Source organism: Teleopsis dalmanni, chromosome 1 (assembly GCF_002237135.1).
Source record: "Teleopsis dalmanni isolate 2A chromosome 1, ASM223713v2, whole genome shotgun sequence".
Lineage (NCBI taxonomy): Eukaryota > Metazoa > Arthropoda > Insecta > Diptera > Diopsidae > Teleopsis > Teleopsis dalmanni.
The window spans coordinates 225,876,417-225,894,360 of NC_051846.1; the positions used below are offsets into that span (position 1 = coordinate 225,876,417).

A 17,944-nucleotide genomic window follows, 5' to 3' on the forward strand; every position below is an offset into this window, starting at 1 on the left:
AACATGAAACATGAAAAGTTTTTTAAAGAAAACTTACAAAATTAGTATAATCACATAAACATAAAAGCAAACATAAATACTACGATAATTAAGAATATAAAAGTTAAAAACTAATTAATAAAATTAATGAAATTTTTAAAATGAAAAACTGAAAGAAGTCATAAAAATTTTATAATTTCGTTAATTGATTAAAATATTTTCCTCTTAAAATATTCTTAAGAGTTTACTTGGTTGTGGCATTAAAAATGAGTTTCCTACAAACGCCAATGGCCGCACTGAGATGGCTTATGTTCGGTTTTGGACTATTAATTACGTTACCAGGTGAGTTCATACTACAAAGAACATAATTTTGTTATTGTTATTAACATGTATTAGTAATTAAAATATGATTATATAAAATATTATATAAAAAAATGTAGAAACCTACAGGATGTGAACAAAAAGTAACAAGAGTACGAAGGCTGTCGTTGTTTATTAAATAGAGCCCTTTTTTGGTATTGGTTGCACTGTCTGTAGCTTGTGCATTCATTATCGAACAACTGAGAAGCTTCATTTTTGTATGCCCTAATGCAGGATTAGAGAGTTTGAATGAAATTTAAACGATATTGAATATTACCGAATATTCTATTTAATATAAACACGGGTTTATAAATTATAAAAAAAAAACATTCAGAAGGTTCAGAATAAACTAAAGACGTAGGATCTAGACATTTTATTAATTTTATTAATAACAAAAAATTGAAAAAAAATAAACGAATTAAACTTGTGAATAGAACAATTAATTAATTAACAATTAAAGTCCTTAATTTTAATAGAACAATGAAAATTAGAGAGATTGCTGATAAAATGGATTTTTTATATGGCTTCTGAGTATCTTGTGGATATGAAATTTTCAAAATGAAATGAAATTAAAAAATTTGTTTCAAAAATTTACTTCTTATCTAAAAGTTAAAATGTATTTTTAAATTTTTCTGTTGCGTGGTTTATGTTAAATTACTTACTAATTAACTCATTAATTAAATTTACTTTATATAAGAAAATTTGTTTTGAGTGTAAAAAAAATTTTTCAATCTAGCAAATTTTTGAGCTGACCAAATATTTTATTTATAATTTATTATTTTATATATATTATCCAAGTGAATTTTAATTAAAATGAAACATTTCTCTCTTATATTAACCAAAATCTATTATTTACCTTTAGTTATTCAACTTATATAAGCTGTTTTATATCTTGAGTCCTCATGTTTTATTTTGAAAATAAATTTTTTTGCTATCTCACAGTTTTATTTTTGAAAGAATTAATTTTGTTTCAAGAATAATAATCAAAATGGTCAACAACAGCTGTTGTCCATATTTGTGCTTAAGGAATTTGCACAAGTGGAGAGGATAACCTCGTACAAATCCCTTTATACAGACCGAAATATGTCAAGCCAACGCAGACGTGCTCAATCATAAATGCAGCAACTTTATTCAAAATTCACGTATGCAAATTTTCCTGGACAACCATAAATCTCTAGGAACTTGGATGCAATTATGACCCAACGTCGTATCCTTGTAGCACATTAACATTATTTTGAACAGCAGTTGGTTTTGACAATGGACCTGTTTTGGGTTCAGTAGCCAGTGGCATGATGAAATTGTTTATTGCTGCTTAAGATATATGCATATTTATTCTAGATATTGTTCAGTGCAAAAACAAGCATCGACTGTTACAACTTTAACAACACTACCTTAAGATTGATTTGTGTTTTTATAGACTATTAGAATGATGGTACTATTAATGAAAGAGAGTGAAATAAAAAATTATACTAATGCAGTATTATAAATATAAAATTAGGACATTAAACTACTTTTAGACAAAAATCTAGATTAAAATGACGTAATTTGTATTGATTATTTAAAAAAAAAATGCTATTGAGTGAGACGTGTGCGGCACTGAAGGAACTTAAGCTAAAGTTAGGTTATATCCTTAAAATTGTCAAATGGAGTGTATCTACTCTAGGTATTGTTTCTAATAAGGCTCTATGCGTTTATATTTTTCAACCACAAAGTTTTTCAGATAAAGTGAAGAAGGTTCAAAAAATAGACATTAGATAACTATGCCCAACCAGTGAGAAAATTGTCCGATATCCAAGGTAACTTAATGACAACTTCTGCACAGTCGACTCAAATGTATCTTGAGTCGGTCCTCTATCCACTGTATCCTTTAAGTTTACCTTTTAGTTCCTTAGCGACTAACTATTTTGAGATCTCAAAAAAATAGTCATAATAAATTTAAAAAATTAGGTTTCATTGAAGATATATTTGTGACACTGGAGCGTATTTTGATTACAAAGAGAAATCGTTCTATTAAAAAGGAATGGGAATGTTAGAGCAAAGCTGAAACGAATTTATCAGTCTTGAAGAAAACTGGTTAGAGAAAGTGATGCGTTTGTTATCTAATAATTTAAGTCGGGTTTGTGTACTAATCTTCTTATATCTGAACTAATTCGAAAATAAAGTGTCGTACCTCTTTTTTCAAGAGAGCAGAAATGATAAAATATACTACACCCGTTACATTTCTTCTAAAGTCCAATGTGGACTGTCCAATGTAAGAGTCGTGAAAGAGTTTTTACTATATTATTATAACTACATAAAATAAAAAAAAAATGTTAAAAGTCGACAATAGTAGTATGTTATTCTGATATTCTTTAAAAAAAATTAAAAATGGATTTTAAATTGGCAGAGTACTGGTTTTAATATGAACTGAAACTCGTAGAGTAAGTAAGGAACTGAAAGAAAAAATGAATAAGGAGTATTGGCTTCGCTTCTGAGTATATCCATGTTACACAATCTTCAACAAAAGTATTCTTACACATATTTACAGATTTTGAAAAGGAAATTAATCACAAAATATTAGACAAATTAAAAAACTATTAATTTTCACAAATAAGACAAAATATTTTATACCCAAAATAATTCAATATTTACAGCAAACAAAATAAGGGAAAAACCAACCCCATAACCCCGGTTTAAGAACCGTAAATATTATTTATGTTTCTGTTTAAGTAAACAGATTAACGTTTGGGTAAGCACACAACTGTGGTTACTTGTGGCCAAACACCTTGCCAAAAGGTGCATTCAACTCGTTACGAGGTTGGCTCCATTCAAATCAGTTTCGGTGCCTCTGCATTTTATAACCTTTTTGCTGAATTTTATTGCTTCCAACCACAAGGAAGCAACATCCCGTTCTCGGCAAATGTCGTTGTCTGCAGTTTATGCTTTAACCAAATTCGCTTACAGACCTTAGCTAAAATTTCAATTCAACCTGAGAGAAAAAAAACATTACTACGTAAAATTTTGCAACAGGAATTGGACTTAATCCACATGGAAGGATTTATGCAAAACCATAAGCCACAGCATTAGTTCGAAGTCAAAAGGCGCACAAATAGTATTGAGCCAATGCGCTGGATTTTGGTTTTGTGGAAAACTGTTTACAACTATGCATGTGGGTTATTCTATAGATTTTGTGTGTGTATGTGAATATCTTGTACAGAAGTTCAACATCCGGTAGAAATGAATCAATAATTGACTCAAGTAAATGACACGGCAACTATCTACTCTTACCAAAACCAAACAAATTCAGTGGTTGGTTGCAGAGAAAACAAATTTCGTAGGCTTAAAGGTCTTAGAAGAAAACAAAGTAAAGGATTTGCGTTGTAGGTTGATGTGTTTGTGTTATATTTTATTTATATAAATGTGCATTTGTCAATAAACTTTTATTTGAGTTCAATGAAATACACGTCGTATGAATTACTGGTATTACATTTGCATACAAAAATATTTTATCTTCAACTGAAAATAAAATGAAACGAAGACACACTGTATGAATGTGACATATTGTTTTTCCACAAACATATTGATGTTCATTATTGACTAGCATTTTGACAAATAAGGACAATAAATAGATTTAAGAAAGTCAATTTCAATCAGACAAAATAGGACAATTCAAGAAGCATCAATTCATTTTACCCGCATACAAAAAATCAATCATCAATTGTTAAATTTAGTTAAATTTTGTAGTACAGTTCATTAAATTTAGTTGGTCAAGTAAATTTATTTATTTAGTTTTCAAATATGAATGTGTAGTACATATATATATTATGGGACGTTGGAACAGCGCACCATCAAACAAGTGGCCCCACTGAAGTGGAGCCGAAGAAACGACTTGGGTCCTTTTGCGTCCTTCGATTCTCGGTTGTCGTTATTAAGTTAAAGCTAGAGTGGCTTCCGTTCGCATAACTACATCGCTTGAATTTCACTATACATCGCTAATCACTAAGAAATAGTTACACAAACTCAAAATATGTAAATATTTAGAGACCTTATGAACTTAAATTGGATATCCCATTCGAACTCGTTGAATACAAGTCGTTCATAACGACTCTGTGAGGAAATGTTGGGTGTCATACAAAATGTATATTAAAGCCTATTTTGTCTTTACTACATTGGTTCTAGTTGTGGGTATGCTATCCGGTATTAGCTTAGTTTGGTTGGATAAGCAACCATTACGAATAATACGCTACATCGTTCGAGAATGGAATATGTTAGGTACTTCTTTTTCGTTAATTGAGTACTTGGACCTTTATTTGATTTTAAGTTAGAAATGTGGATTTCGTCTACATACTATTGATTTCAACTAATTTAAACACCAAAAAAACTGTCAATAGTTTGAAATATAAATTCATATTTTATAAATTGTCACTCATTTTGCTTTAAAGTAAAACAAAAATAAAATTCTGCAACAGTTGAAATAATCAATAAAAAAATCGTAAAAGTCAAAAATGAAATAGGAAAAATCATTGTTCAAAACTTCATTACAGTTTTCTGTCAAAAGATACGGATAACTGTAGCGGCTAAAAGCTCTCCATTCACAGGCTATTGACCTGAAACAGGATAAACGTTGTGAATTTATGACACCCCAACGCTTTAATAGCAAAATCACACGACTTTACGAGATTAAGGCCTCTACCGAAACCATATGCCATACTCTCCTTAAGTGGATATTCTGCAGATATTTAATAAATTATGAAAGTAAAAAAGGATTCAGAAAAATTGAAATATTATTATTCAAAAAAGGCAATATCAGCAAAGTTGTAATATAACGAAAAAATAAAAAAAAAAACAAAATAGAATGAAAAAAATACCATGGAATGGGAATGGCACATTTACAGTTACGTCGAGCGAACTGTAAGGATATGCGTTTTCATTGTGTTCAAGTGCAAATTGCGCACATTTAAAGGATTATAACCACATTTTGTGCAAATGTGGGTGACTGTGCACGAATATATGCCTTATTTATGCGTACTGAACAAATTACATGCCACGATGGGATTATGCCTCCTCTTTTTGCTACGCTCATAATACGAATTATGCTGATAAGACATTCTACACCTTCGAGTGGAGAGAAGAACAAGCACAAAACGACTAACAGATACTTTAAACAGTTTGAAAAATATTTTCCGATATTATACAGAATTTTCAGTTGAAATATTATACTTTAAAATACAAGAAACAGAAATTAGAATTTTATGCTATATAAAGTAACACACCGATAAAGATATTGTATAAAATAATATTTTAAAAATATTTAATATACTTAATTCTAATTATGTTTATATTAATTTATATAAAAAAGCATTAAACTATCAAGTTATATCCTTATAAAGAATTGAAAGCAATAAATTATGTTATAAAATAAGAAATATATCTAAGATGGAAAGACTCATCGATATGCAGGTATCAAACTCTCTTATTAAGATACCCCATAGAGATATCAGTCTTGTAGTAGGTTTACTTACAGGTCATTGCATTTTAGGTAACCATGCTAGAAGACTAAATCTCCATTTCAACTATACCTATCGCAGTTGTGATGAGGACGATGAAAGAGGCTTTCTTTTTGAGGACCTTGGTAAACTTCAGAACCTCACTCTGACTAGCATAATAAGCTTTGCCAAAAGTTGTAACTGGTTTTAACCCTTCGATTTTTAATAATACGGTAGCACAATGGGCCTGATGGGCTAAGTGTATCCTTTGGAACCGCCGGTAAAACCTAAGCTAACTTAACCTAAATATATCCCAAGTGCATTTTTTTATCATACATCAAAGATTACTGCAAATTAACATATCCAAACTTATAAATATAATCATTTGCATTCCTTCATACAAAAATCTGCTTAAATTAAATTTTTGAAGTAACTTTTAAGACTTAGTAACATTACCGACTTTTTCCTATATAGAAGATATACAGGAGTGTAATCGTTCTACACGCGTCGAGTGTAATCATTGTACACAGTTTTTTGTATGATAAGAACATTAAATATTAATCACAAATTAAAAGTTATTAAGTGATTTCTTTCCCTTTATATAAAAATTATAAAGAGATTAGTAAAAATATCATGCTGTTCGTTGACCCTAAAGAAAAACATTTACATTTCACGCTTTTATATGGAGATATATATCGTATATATCTCACCTAATCCAATTCACCAATTTAGGAGGAGTTCGGATTTTACCAACTGTATGATGTATACCATAAATATTGACATTAAATAAAAATATCATAGATTATGTTCCGAGCCTTTATATGAATATATCATCTAAGTCCATCTACCAGTTTAAGAGGTTTTTGAATTTTAACAACTGTGTGTATAATGTGAGCCATAAATATTAATTCTAAATAAAAATACTATATGTAATATTTTACGCCTTTATACATATATGAAAATCACCATCAGTTTAGAAGAAATTTAGATTATAATAAACGTGATACCCCCAAAAATTGACTCTGAATAAAAATATTATAGATTATGTTCACGCCTTTAAATGGAGATTGTAAAGTTTAAATATCATCCAGGTCAGGTCAGAAGTTTAAGAGAGTACTTCAGTAATTGTTTTGTATACCCACCATTCTAAATTTTGGTCTTAAGTTAAAGTATAAACACTATCTTTATATCTTTTATATAAAGACTATAAAGTATAAATATTGTGCAGATCGGTTTAGAGGTTGAGGTAGTCCATTGGATACGAACAAAGAAATGACCAAATTTTTATATATATGTATAGATATTGATTAATTGTATGTTTAATTTAATTTAAGTTAAAAAATATTAAATTCTAATGGAATATTATAATATTATTTATATATGTATTGCGTATTTAAATAATAATAAAACTTAAAATAATTTTGTTTAAAATAACTAAACTTTTAAAACTTTCTGCAAATTTCAACCTAACATAATTTAAATTTACTTTACTGACAATATGTAGTCAGTGCAGATATTTCATTCCACTTAAATACAAAAGCATAAGTTGTTGCAATAAATTTGCCACATTGCAACTGACTTTAATGAACAAATAAGTGCCATAAATAATCCTTGAGGATGCAACGCCTTTTCATAAAATGTGTAACGACAACAAAACATTTTGCAGCGGCAATAAAAACGACGGAAAAATGATAAAACATGAAAATAATCAAAATGAAGTGTTAATGCCACATTAAAAACAATCCAAAAATATTATAGATGATCGCCTAGTTTTCATAAGTGAGGTATGGAAGAAAGGACACTTAATATGAAAAAAATAACAAGATATTTCAAATTCTTGCTGAATTCAAATTATATTAAAGTAAATTTAATATATTTTTGTGGCCAGAAGCATAATACACAAATTGTAGTTAATGAGCTTACATTTTGAAATTATGTTAGAATTGTCAAGGATTTAGTTCATTAGGCTTCCATGCATGGCCTTTAAGCAATTCAAGTGTGATGTGCTTCCGCATTTTTATTTTTCTGTTAAACATAAGTTTTCTGCATTCTTTGTGTTGCAACAAAGGAGCAGTGAACTTCTTCAGCTGCTACTTTAGTCGTTAACATATTTTGCTGCTATTCAGCAAGTGTAGACGCAGCGGAGTGGGAAACATCCAGTGTGAGTGGAAACACGGCTGCATTTCTGCCCATGCAAATGTCAAATTGCTGAAGCCATGCATAGTGTGAAATGTTGCACTTGTAAGGAGGCATTCATATTTTTATAAGCTGCAATGGAGGAAACTGAAATGTGTGATATTACAAACTTCACTTCACTTTGTTTTGGTCTTTCCAACGACTTCTTCTACAGAGTTTACTTTCAATGGTTTCGGGCTACTTCTGCATTAATAGTGAAACTGCAAATTGGATGATTTGCTATTTTCCATTTGGCTGGAATCACATTATTAGTGCAGATTTATTAAGATGCCTTGATATTTGTTAATTTCGCAAACACTTTACTTGGATTCATTAACATACTTTTGGGAAGAAGTAAATATTTGAATTTAAAACTTATAAGTTGCAGGAAGTGAGAGAGGTTTAAAGAGCATAATTAATTAATTCCAATAATTCAAAAAATAAATAAAAAAATTTAATTTTCAATTTGTTTTTTATATATTTTCTAAATCAATGAAATCAACTGTCTGACTCTTCAGATGATATTTCAGGTGATTACCATTCGGTTCGAACGAACTCACTGTTAAACACACCATATGAATCGAAGAAAACAAGCAGCATAACCTTAATTTTGATTCTCTGTAATGTTAATTTTCTTCGCTTAAGCTTTTAGGGTGACTTCTCTGCCACACTCTGACATTTTCGTTTCGGGACATTATTAACGTGTCTTTGAAATACTAAAGTTTTCATTCTTTTCTGTTAGAATTTTTCGAAATTTTGTAAGCTGTGCTTTTCAGTATCCAAATTCCCTCTTTAATGTGAATTTCGCAGAAACACAGACGACTCTTCAAAGTGTTTTTTGAGAAAGATTTTTCATCTTCAAGGAATCGACGATGTCAAATATGATCTCAGTACTTTCAATATATTCAATTATAATATCGCTGCAGTGTGATTGCAGAAGAATAGGGTTGTGATATATGCATTCGTAAATACACCCATATTTTATTTCTTTGTAGATATATATATATTATTATATACTTTATAATAACAAATATTAATTATAATTTTATTATAATAATATGTATATTAGATTGAACATTCCCAATAAAAATACAAAATTTATTTTAAATAAATTTTACTTTAAACGAAATATTTACAAAATGCATCGAAAGTATCGTTGGATGTATCACTAACACTTCCGAATAAAATAGTATATAGTATACAAAAAAAAAAATAAATTCGAATAAAATCTATAATTGTTCCTACAAAGTTGGCTGATTACGTTGTCGTTGGCTACAGTAAAAAGTCATTGACCTGTTTTCAATGAGACTTTTTATATTTAAAAAAAATTCTTTTTATTTCACACAATTCTTAGCCTCCTCCATTTACTTGCAACCGTGCCAAGCAATCTGCTCTTTAATACATCCTGTCGGCTCGGTTCGGTTGCATCTGTTGATGAGCACCAGTTTTTGTCGCGAAGGTGTAAAGTTGATGCCACTATTGACAAGTGACTAATTGGCTGCTTTGTTGCAGTCACTCAACAACAATTTTTTTCAAGAAAAAATCCTAAACAAAAAAAATAAAAAAAATCTGTGTTCTTAACATAGAAGTATTTTTCAAAAAAATGTGTTGAGTGGTAAATGAATTTAATAGAATATCAGACAGTAAACTGTTCCATTCAAGATAATTTAGTTTAAATCATTTTATTTAAATAAAACTTGAAGGGCTTAAATTTTTTTGATTTAATTTATTTTTTTTTTTAAGTTGAATGAAGTGTCCTATTCCCTTCTGTATGCTCACAAAAACGCGACACTAAATAGTTAACAAAATATGGATAGACAAATACATACACAATCACCGCTAAGCTAAGCAATTCCTGATTTCAACATTGCGATTATTTAACAAACTACTTTCTCTAGATAATATAATTATAAAAATTATCACTACGAGACGAAATATCATTCCAATTAGTTGAGTTGTTTCAAGATTGTTACCTACCCACTTTCTGAAATGGATGTTAATTGCTGTAATTCCAGTAACAATTAATTCTTCGTGATTAGAAATATATTCTGAAGGCCTTCTGTGATGCCTTTATAGTTGACTCAAGAACTACGTAATATACTATAACAAATTCTTATATTAGTTCCTGATCTTAATAATGATCAAGAATGATATAAGAATTGTTAAAAATACAATACAATATAATAGGTAAGGTAAGAACTTGGTTGGCAATGGCACAGCATTGGATAACTTCCATTTACCTCAGCGATTATTCGCCGTTTTGCTATCACATTCCTCGCAAGAACCCTTAGTATAAAAGAGTAGAGATTAAATCCATTCCATCGAATTCAGATAACTTAATAAGTCTCTCGTCTTCACTAATGAACAGTCTGGTAGACTGTCAGAAAAGTATCTTTCTAAAAACCTATTTCTTCTGGACGCTAGAGCCGGACATTTACAGAGAAAATGTTAAATGTAAGATAAGAGCTCACTTTTCACATAACTCTTTCACATAACTCGTGTCAATTAGGCAGTGACCGATTAAAAGGGAGATAATATTCTCGAATTATGTACTACTCAAGTTAATTGGTTTTCTAGTTCTGAATTTATAGAAAACTAGATTTATTTAGTCTTGCTTAAATAGTCTTAATTTGTCACCTAGCCTATGCTGCTTTAAAGAACGAAGCGTTTATAACAGATTGGTTTGTAAATACCTAGAAAATAACTGATGTAGTTAATGACTTCTACCGTTGCTTTAGTTTCAATAGTGTCCCGGTATTTAGGTAAGGAATATGTTTTTATATCTGCAGATCTCATCGAAAAATGCTGCATATCCAACTGCTGACTTTTGATTTGATATATGTTAAGTGTAAGACTTTGATTAAACTAGTAGGCTAACAGTGATGAATCTGGTATTAGTTTCTGATATATATCTTTCTAATTGTATGTCAATGGCGATATTAGGTGCTATCACTTTTTCTCGAAATTTAAAAATTTTACTAATAAATTTAAAAAATAAAATTAAGTCTGACATATTTTTTTTTCTGAGATACTCACTACAATAATTATATGATAAATAAATACTTTAGGCATAATATAATTTTAATCTAAAATCTACTTAACAACACAATTCATTTTAAAAGCCTCTTAATCAACATTAAATTTGCAAGGTATTTTACCTCCTGTATCCTGTAATTGCCACTGAATCTCTGCACACCTCTTATAGTAAATGATGCAGTTGCATAGAAAAGTGCAGGCATAAATTATGCAAAGAAAGTGCAACACTTAATATCCTCTAATGGCATTTACATTGTTGATTATAATGCAATAAATGGCGTTGATAACACTTAAAAGGACAACATCACACTGATAAAAAAAAACAACATAGTATGACATAAAAAATAAATAGAAAAATATAAAACAAGTTAATGTTGGATGGAAGCTATACCCAATGAACACATGTCTAATACTTAGACATCACATCCTGCCAATTGTTAGTGTTGTCTGTATATCACAAACAGAACACTCTATCGCTTAAAACTTACATATTTATATATAGCATTGTGTATATACACACAGTCAGTAATCAAGAAAATGAACAAGACTGGACTCTGATTCTATGCCAGTTCTATGCCAGTATATAGAAGTATATGGAAGTATGCTCGTGTGACTACTATTGCTCCTCACCAGAATTAAACAGCACAACTGCTGTTGTAGACTTGGTCTACAGGTGGCAAAATGCTAGCAAAGGAGGCAGTGGGACATAAGCATTCAGAAAATAAAAATTAAATGAAAGTACTGAAGCATTTATTATGCACATGACCGTAAAGTGTCTTTTCAGTTACAAATGAGGTATGCCAGTGTTTACCCTTTGCACAAACAAATATAATTTAAAGTCAGTTGAAGTAGTCGTCTTTTTCATAATAAGAGACAAAATTTGCATTTTAAACGAGACTTGGAAAGTTGTTATTTGCAGTGTCATTTCATTTGAAAGTGTCAATAAACTTTGGCATCAGTTCTAGTGGTTCTTGTTGCCGGAAATGTAACTGCCTAATTGTGGAATACATGGATACTTTCAGCTTAACTAAATACAATTAAAATTAATTAGAATTTCATATGGCAACTACAGCCAAATAATTGATGTTGGGATTATACTATAATATATAGTATATTTACATATAAGTTACACTGAACTAACATTTGAATAAGCAAATTTAATTATTCTATAACCCATAGGACACTGTGGTATGGAAATTTTGAAAACATTTTCTTGACCAATTGACAAATGTCAGTATCATAAATTAGCGTTAACAAACTTGTATCCAACGTAATGCACGAGTTTTAAAAATTATTTGTATATATTAATATGAGAGTCATCCTGAAATAATATGTATTTCGAAATGGAAGTAAATCCTATTGTAGCAAATATGGATTGTCAAATATGAGATAAGTCATGCATATAGCGTACAATCTTGGCTAGGATGTCAACTACAAGATAACTCATAATTTACGGTTTTGTCTAGGATACCAATAATCAGTTATTTTGTGTTCTGTTTACATACCACATTTGTGTAGTTATGATTAAATTTATAATATATTTATGAAAATCTAAATATATATTATACAATACAATATATGACAAGAAAACCAACTAATCATATATCATCAATGTGTCAGACTTCAAAGTAATTCATCAAACAAAAGATTGTCTATTTATCATATAAAACGTTTTAATTATCTTTTTGATTTTCGATTAGAAAATTCTGAAAAGTACGACATTCATAGGAATCAATTCATAGGAATCAATTCATAGGAATCAATTCATAGGAATTGATGTTTATAATAATATTATAGATATATATTTTTTATAGTCATTAAATAAATTACAAAATAAACAAAGTAAACAGTATGCTAGTAAGAGCTTTATAAATAGATTCTAAGTTCATAAAATACGTTCAATGTGACTTAAAGTTACCGAATATATAAAAGTCACATAACTCTAAACTCAATTGATACTGGGACTCACATAAATATAGAGGCGTTGAACTTACCTACACTTAACCCAACAGTTGACTCTACTATGAATACAAATTTTTAAAAAGTATATATACTTTCGCATGCATCTTAGAAGTAGACTGAACTAATAGACATCAAGTTATTAAACATAGATTTTCGGATGCCTGGCGGTACCTATATGAATAGTAGAATTATAGCCCTATTAAGGTCTGAATATCGTATCTGCAGTTTTACTATCTAATTAGTAGACAGATTTTGCGTTCTCTAAAAATTTATACTTTATAATAATTTCTTTATTAACTGCTATCCTTTACATACTGTCTTAGAGAATATAATTTGATTGTTGCAAGGCTGATTATTCAGTTATAGTTGCGTGCCCAGATTGTCAAGTTCGCCAACCAACTCGTTACCTTTTACTGGTGTAAGCCCAGAAATCCAATATTTATGAAGCTTTTTTCCAACATTTGTTTGCATTGCATTGGAATATGTTTCTGTAAGAAATACTATGGCTTGCTTTCACCATATATTTAGTGTAGGTATATTTGCGCGGGAATTTAGTACTTATACAGTTTTCTCCGGCATCCATTTCCATTGCATTATAGTACAATTCTGTACTATGGTTTGCTTTCATCATTTCTTAAAGTTTTATAAATATGTAATATTAATTTAAAATTCTTTCAAAACTTAATTTAATTTTTCAGTGATAGTGATGTACTTAGCTTAGTAAGCTCGCCAGCCATCTCATTAGGTTTTATGCCTATACGCATGGGAATTCAGTACTTATACAGCTTTCTTTTATGATGTGGCCTGCTTTAAATACAGCTTTAAGTTTTACAAAAATTGAAAATTTAATGCAAATTCTTTTAACACTATTAAATGATTGAATATTAACACCATTTTTGCTTAGACCCAACATTTTTGTTACAATGGCATAAAATATAAACAATCTCCCACAATCTCTCCAACATCTTAAAATATATGACAGTTTATTGCACTTGCGAACTAAGAAAACATTTATCATCCTAAAGTTTCACAAATAGCAATGAGAAAATACAATCCGTTAACGAATAAAGCTGATGAATAAATATTATTCAATGCAATAAAGGAATGCTACTCAATTTCCATTGATTCGGAAGCAAATTTTCCGTTTAACAATTCAGTCTGAAGTAAAATGGATTGAAAACGCGAATATTTTCATACAAAATCCTTTTGAATTTTGAATTAAAAACTGCATCTGAATTGAATTTTTCACATGAAATCATTTCCCTTGACAATTTTTAATCCATTAGAGATAGAACGATAGTTTGTTAGGTTTTGCATAATCAACAAAGTATAAAAATATAAGTTAGAATTTGAGTTAAAAAAAGATTTAAGTAAATTGGCTTAAAATCACATAAAGTTAACGAAAAAGTATAAAATGTATGATCCTTAATAGATTTGCTTTATATTTGCTGTTATGTTCCTATAACTACTCAAAACTGAATGCATGCAGGCACGTTCAATTCAGAAAAAAAAAATTATTTAAGCAAATATCGAATTGATAGTTTGGTTTTCCAAATGACAGCTTATTTGCTACACTCGACAAACAGTTTTAAAACAAATTCTTCCACAACGAAATGTTTTCTGTAGTTTTCATTTCATTTGCTGCAAAAATGAATTTGCATTCGGGCTTAGCAGCAAAAAGTCAATATTGAAATGTTCACTTCCAAATCGGAATTAACAAACCCACATAACGCATTAGTGACGTCAAACAGCATAAATCCACAATCCACAGTTCACAGTTGGCATTTTGCAATTTGCAAAGCGATCTCATTCCGATGCAACGAAGGTCCTTATCGGTTATATTGCAACTTTTTATCCTATCACTGCTGTTGGCACTTATCTGCTGCAAATGCTGCAATTTGTGTGCCTAATGCAACGTTTTTAATTTCATTCTTTTTTTTTTTTTGACTGTTGTCGTGCTTGATATTAACGCTTTAATGTTAGCAAATTTGCTAGCAAATACACAAAAATTAATGTTAGTTTCTCATATGTGACAATCTAAAGGATTTATTGTATTTATGAAATTGTTAAATTTACGAATAAATATAAAAAATAATTTAATTGATTTATTTTATTTTTAATTTCATATCATAAAACATTTGATTTAAGTGATATATACCAACAGATTAAACTAACAAGCCACAGAAGTAGATTTAAAAATCAAAAAAAAAATTTATCAAAGTCAGAAGTATGTTAAGACAGTTTATTGATCTAAGTTTTATATTGATTTCGAAAACTATCGTATCTTTAGGTCGTTTGGTGTTTGTTGTAAAGTTTTAAGTACACAACACCCTTATATATTTATATTACATTATACACTTACTACATATTATATACTCTTATAACTCATACATACTCTGTACATAGTACATTTTTATATTAAAATAAAGTCAGTTATTTCTAAACAGCACAGTGTTATTGTTTAACCAAAAAAAAAATTAATTTACTAATAATTAACAATTAATTCGTATTATGCCTTTTTTGTATTAAAAAAAGCAAGGTTTTTAATCTATTATATGTTAAAAAAGTTATATGGATTTGAAGTAGACACAAATTTTGTGAAACCTTAAAATCACCTAATGTTCATAAAATTTCAAATAACTCAAAAATAAAATTTCTTAAAATTCCAAGTAAGTCAAAAATTGTTAAATTAAATCAATAAACCACCCTACACACACTTTTTTGCATTACTATATACTCTTATTTGTGTAATAAACATAGGTGGAATAAAAAAAGTAACAAAACCTTTTAAAAATAGTCGAAACCCTTTCATAAAAATTTTGTGTGAAGCGACAGTTGAAGTGGACGAGAGGTCACAAAACTTTTCGGGTTTTATTGACATAGTATAGATCAATAAGGACCTTTATAAGTACTAATAGAACCTATTACGTATTCCGTACTTTGTACTTCATTTTTCGAGATATTATAGTTTTATATATATTTAAAAGAAATATAAAGTTGACCGATAGCACATAGGTAGGCCGATAGCACATAAAGTATATTTAAAAGCATTTTAAAAGCACTATTTAAGAACAACGTCACTTTATTATTTGTAGTGTTCCAGCAAGCTAATGCCATACATACAAAAGAAAGTCTATTTTAAAAACTGTTTTTAAGAAAAATTTCTTATTAATATAGAATATTGAGTATTGATCAGTTAATCTTAATTATAACATATATTAACACTTGTTCTTATACAAGACATCCGAAAAAAAATATTAAACATATTTATACATATTTAAAAACATATTTAAAATTCAAGAGCAATGGAATTGTCAAATCATCATCCTCTTTATAGTTTTATTAATACAAATGGATTAAATATAATAATATCTACTATTATGTATTCGTAAACATTGCCAAATTTTTTTATGAACACAGTATATATGAAACTTTCCCATATCTTTGGCATATCTTAAGTGCCGATTGAATATTCAACTGTGTTAACCCCACATATATCATAAGCTTAGTATTTGCTGTAATTTCATTACAGTTTGTCATGATATCACTTAACATTAGTCATTTAACAGCCTATTATTCTATCATCCTATTATTCTACCAGTCTATTGTTCTATCAGTCTATTACTCTAACAGTCTTTTATTCTAGCAGCCTATTATTCTACCCGTCCATTATTCTTCCAGTCTATTATTGCAACAGCTTATTATTCTACCAGCCTATTAAAAATATGTTACAATAGAAAATATAATTTTAATGTACAAACATATGAAGTCTTCAATATAGTAAAAAATTTTGATTGAATTAATTTATCATATCCAATCAGAAAGCCTTGACAGAACGGTACTCGATTCCTATATTATTGCAGTTATAACATTTTAAATATATTTAATTAAATATAATATTTTTGGCGTAATGCAAATATCAGTAAAATACGTTTACTATTTTTATTACAAGTAATTTTTTAAGTACTTCAAATATTGTTACATTTATGATAATATTTTACATAAAAACTATTCGTAATCTGAGGAGTCATAACAATAAAGATAATAAAAGGCTTAACTCTTGGCATAGTTTTATAGTTTAATTTAACATAAATTTTGTAGTTCTTCTACTTTATGCCTTTTATAAAATTTATAGCAAAAATACTTAGTGTCTGGCCATAAATTTATTTGCAAACAACAAAATTGATATGTTTTCATTTTTCTGTCTCAGCCCCTAACCCATGAACTAGCACGATTACATGAAAATACGTAGTAGGAGCATTGCCAAACATAATCACAGAAGTCTTCCCATTGCTTGTCTATCGGTGTGTAGCACTTCCTATTCCCATACTTCTATGGCATAGTTGGTCGCATTCGTACAGTTTCCATTGCAACTTATGCCGAGTGAATGTATCTGAACTTGCCATTTCATTTGATTTATGCTTTGTTTTTGCAAAAGACACCACCAGCAAAATATGAAATACATAAAATCGAATCAAATGCTATAAATAGGAACGATACAAGTACAGATTTCACCGCAGCGTTGGTGCCTGTGGTTGTGGTGGTTACTGTGGCTGCGGTACCTCACCTCAAGTGCCAAGTGCTTAGCATTTTGAGGGTTTCGGTTTGGGTTGTAGACAATTTTGAAGTATCTTGACCGAGCATTAAATTTAATTTGTTTTTAATTAAAATTGAAACTTATCAAGTGTTAACAATTCTTCTTCTTCCGTTAATGGTGTGTTAACTGTTGCACATTTAAAATCTAAAATAAATACTTTTTGTTTTTTTATTCACATTTTCCCATAAATATTTACAAATTGTTAAAATTAGTAATTTCATCAAATAATTAAATTACCATTAGAAAAGTAATTAAATAAAATGCTAACGAGACTACTTCAATACTTCTAGAACAGATTATTAATTCGAATAATAAAAATCATATATTCATACCTCACATTATTATATGAGTAATTAAAACTTGTAAAACG

At 29.1% G+C, this 17,944-nt stretch overlaps 1 protein-coding gene across 1 annotated transcript in view; it reads left to right on the plus strand.

The window, feature by feature from the left end:
* Window positions 1–217: 217 nt before the first annotated feature.
* The window catches only part of LOC119667551, a 47,087-nt gene continuing 29,360 nt past the window's right edge, over window positions 218–17,944 (plus strand). Inside the window, exon 1 of the mRNA XM_038076855.1 lies at window positions 218–321. Within this exon, the coding sequence (XP_037932783.1) occupies window positions 246–321 (76 nt within the window). The 5' untranslated portion in view covers window positions 218–245. The remainder of the gene's footprint in view (window positions 322–17,944) is intronic.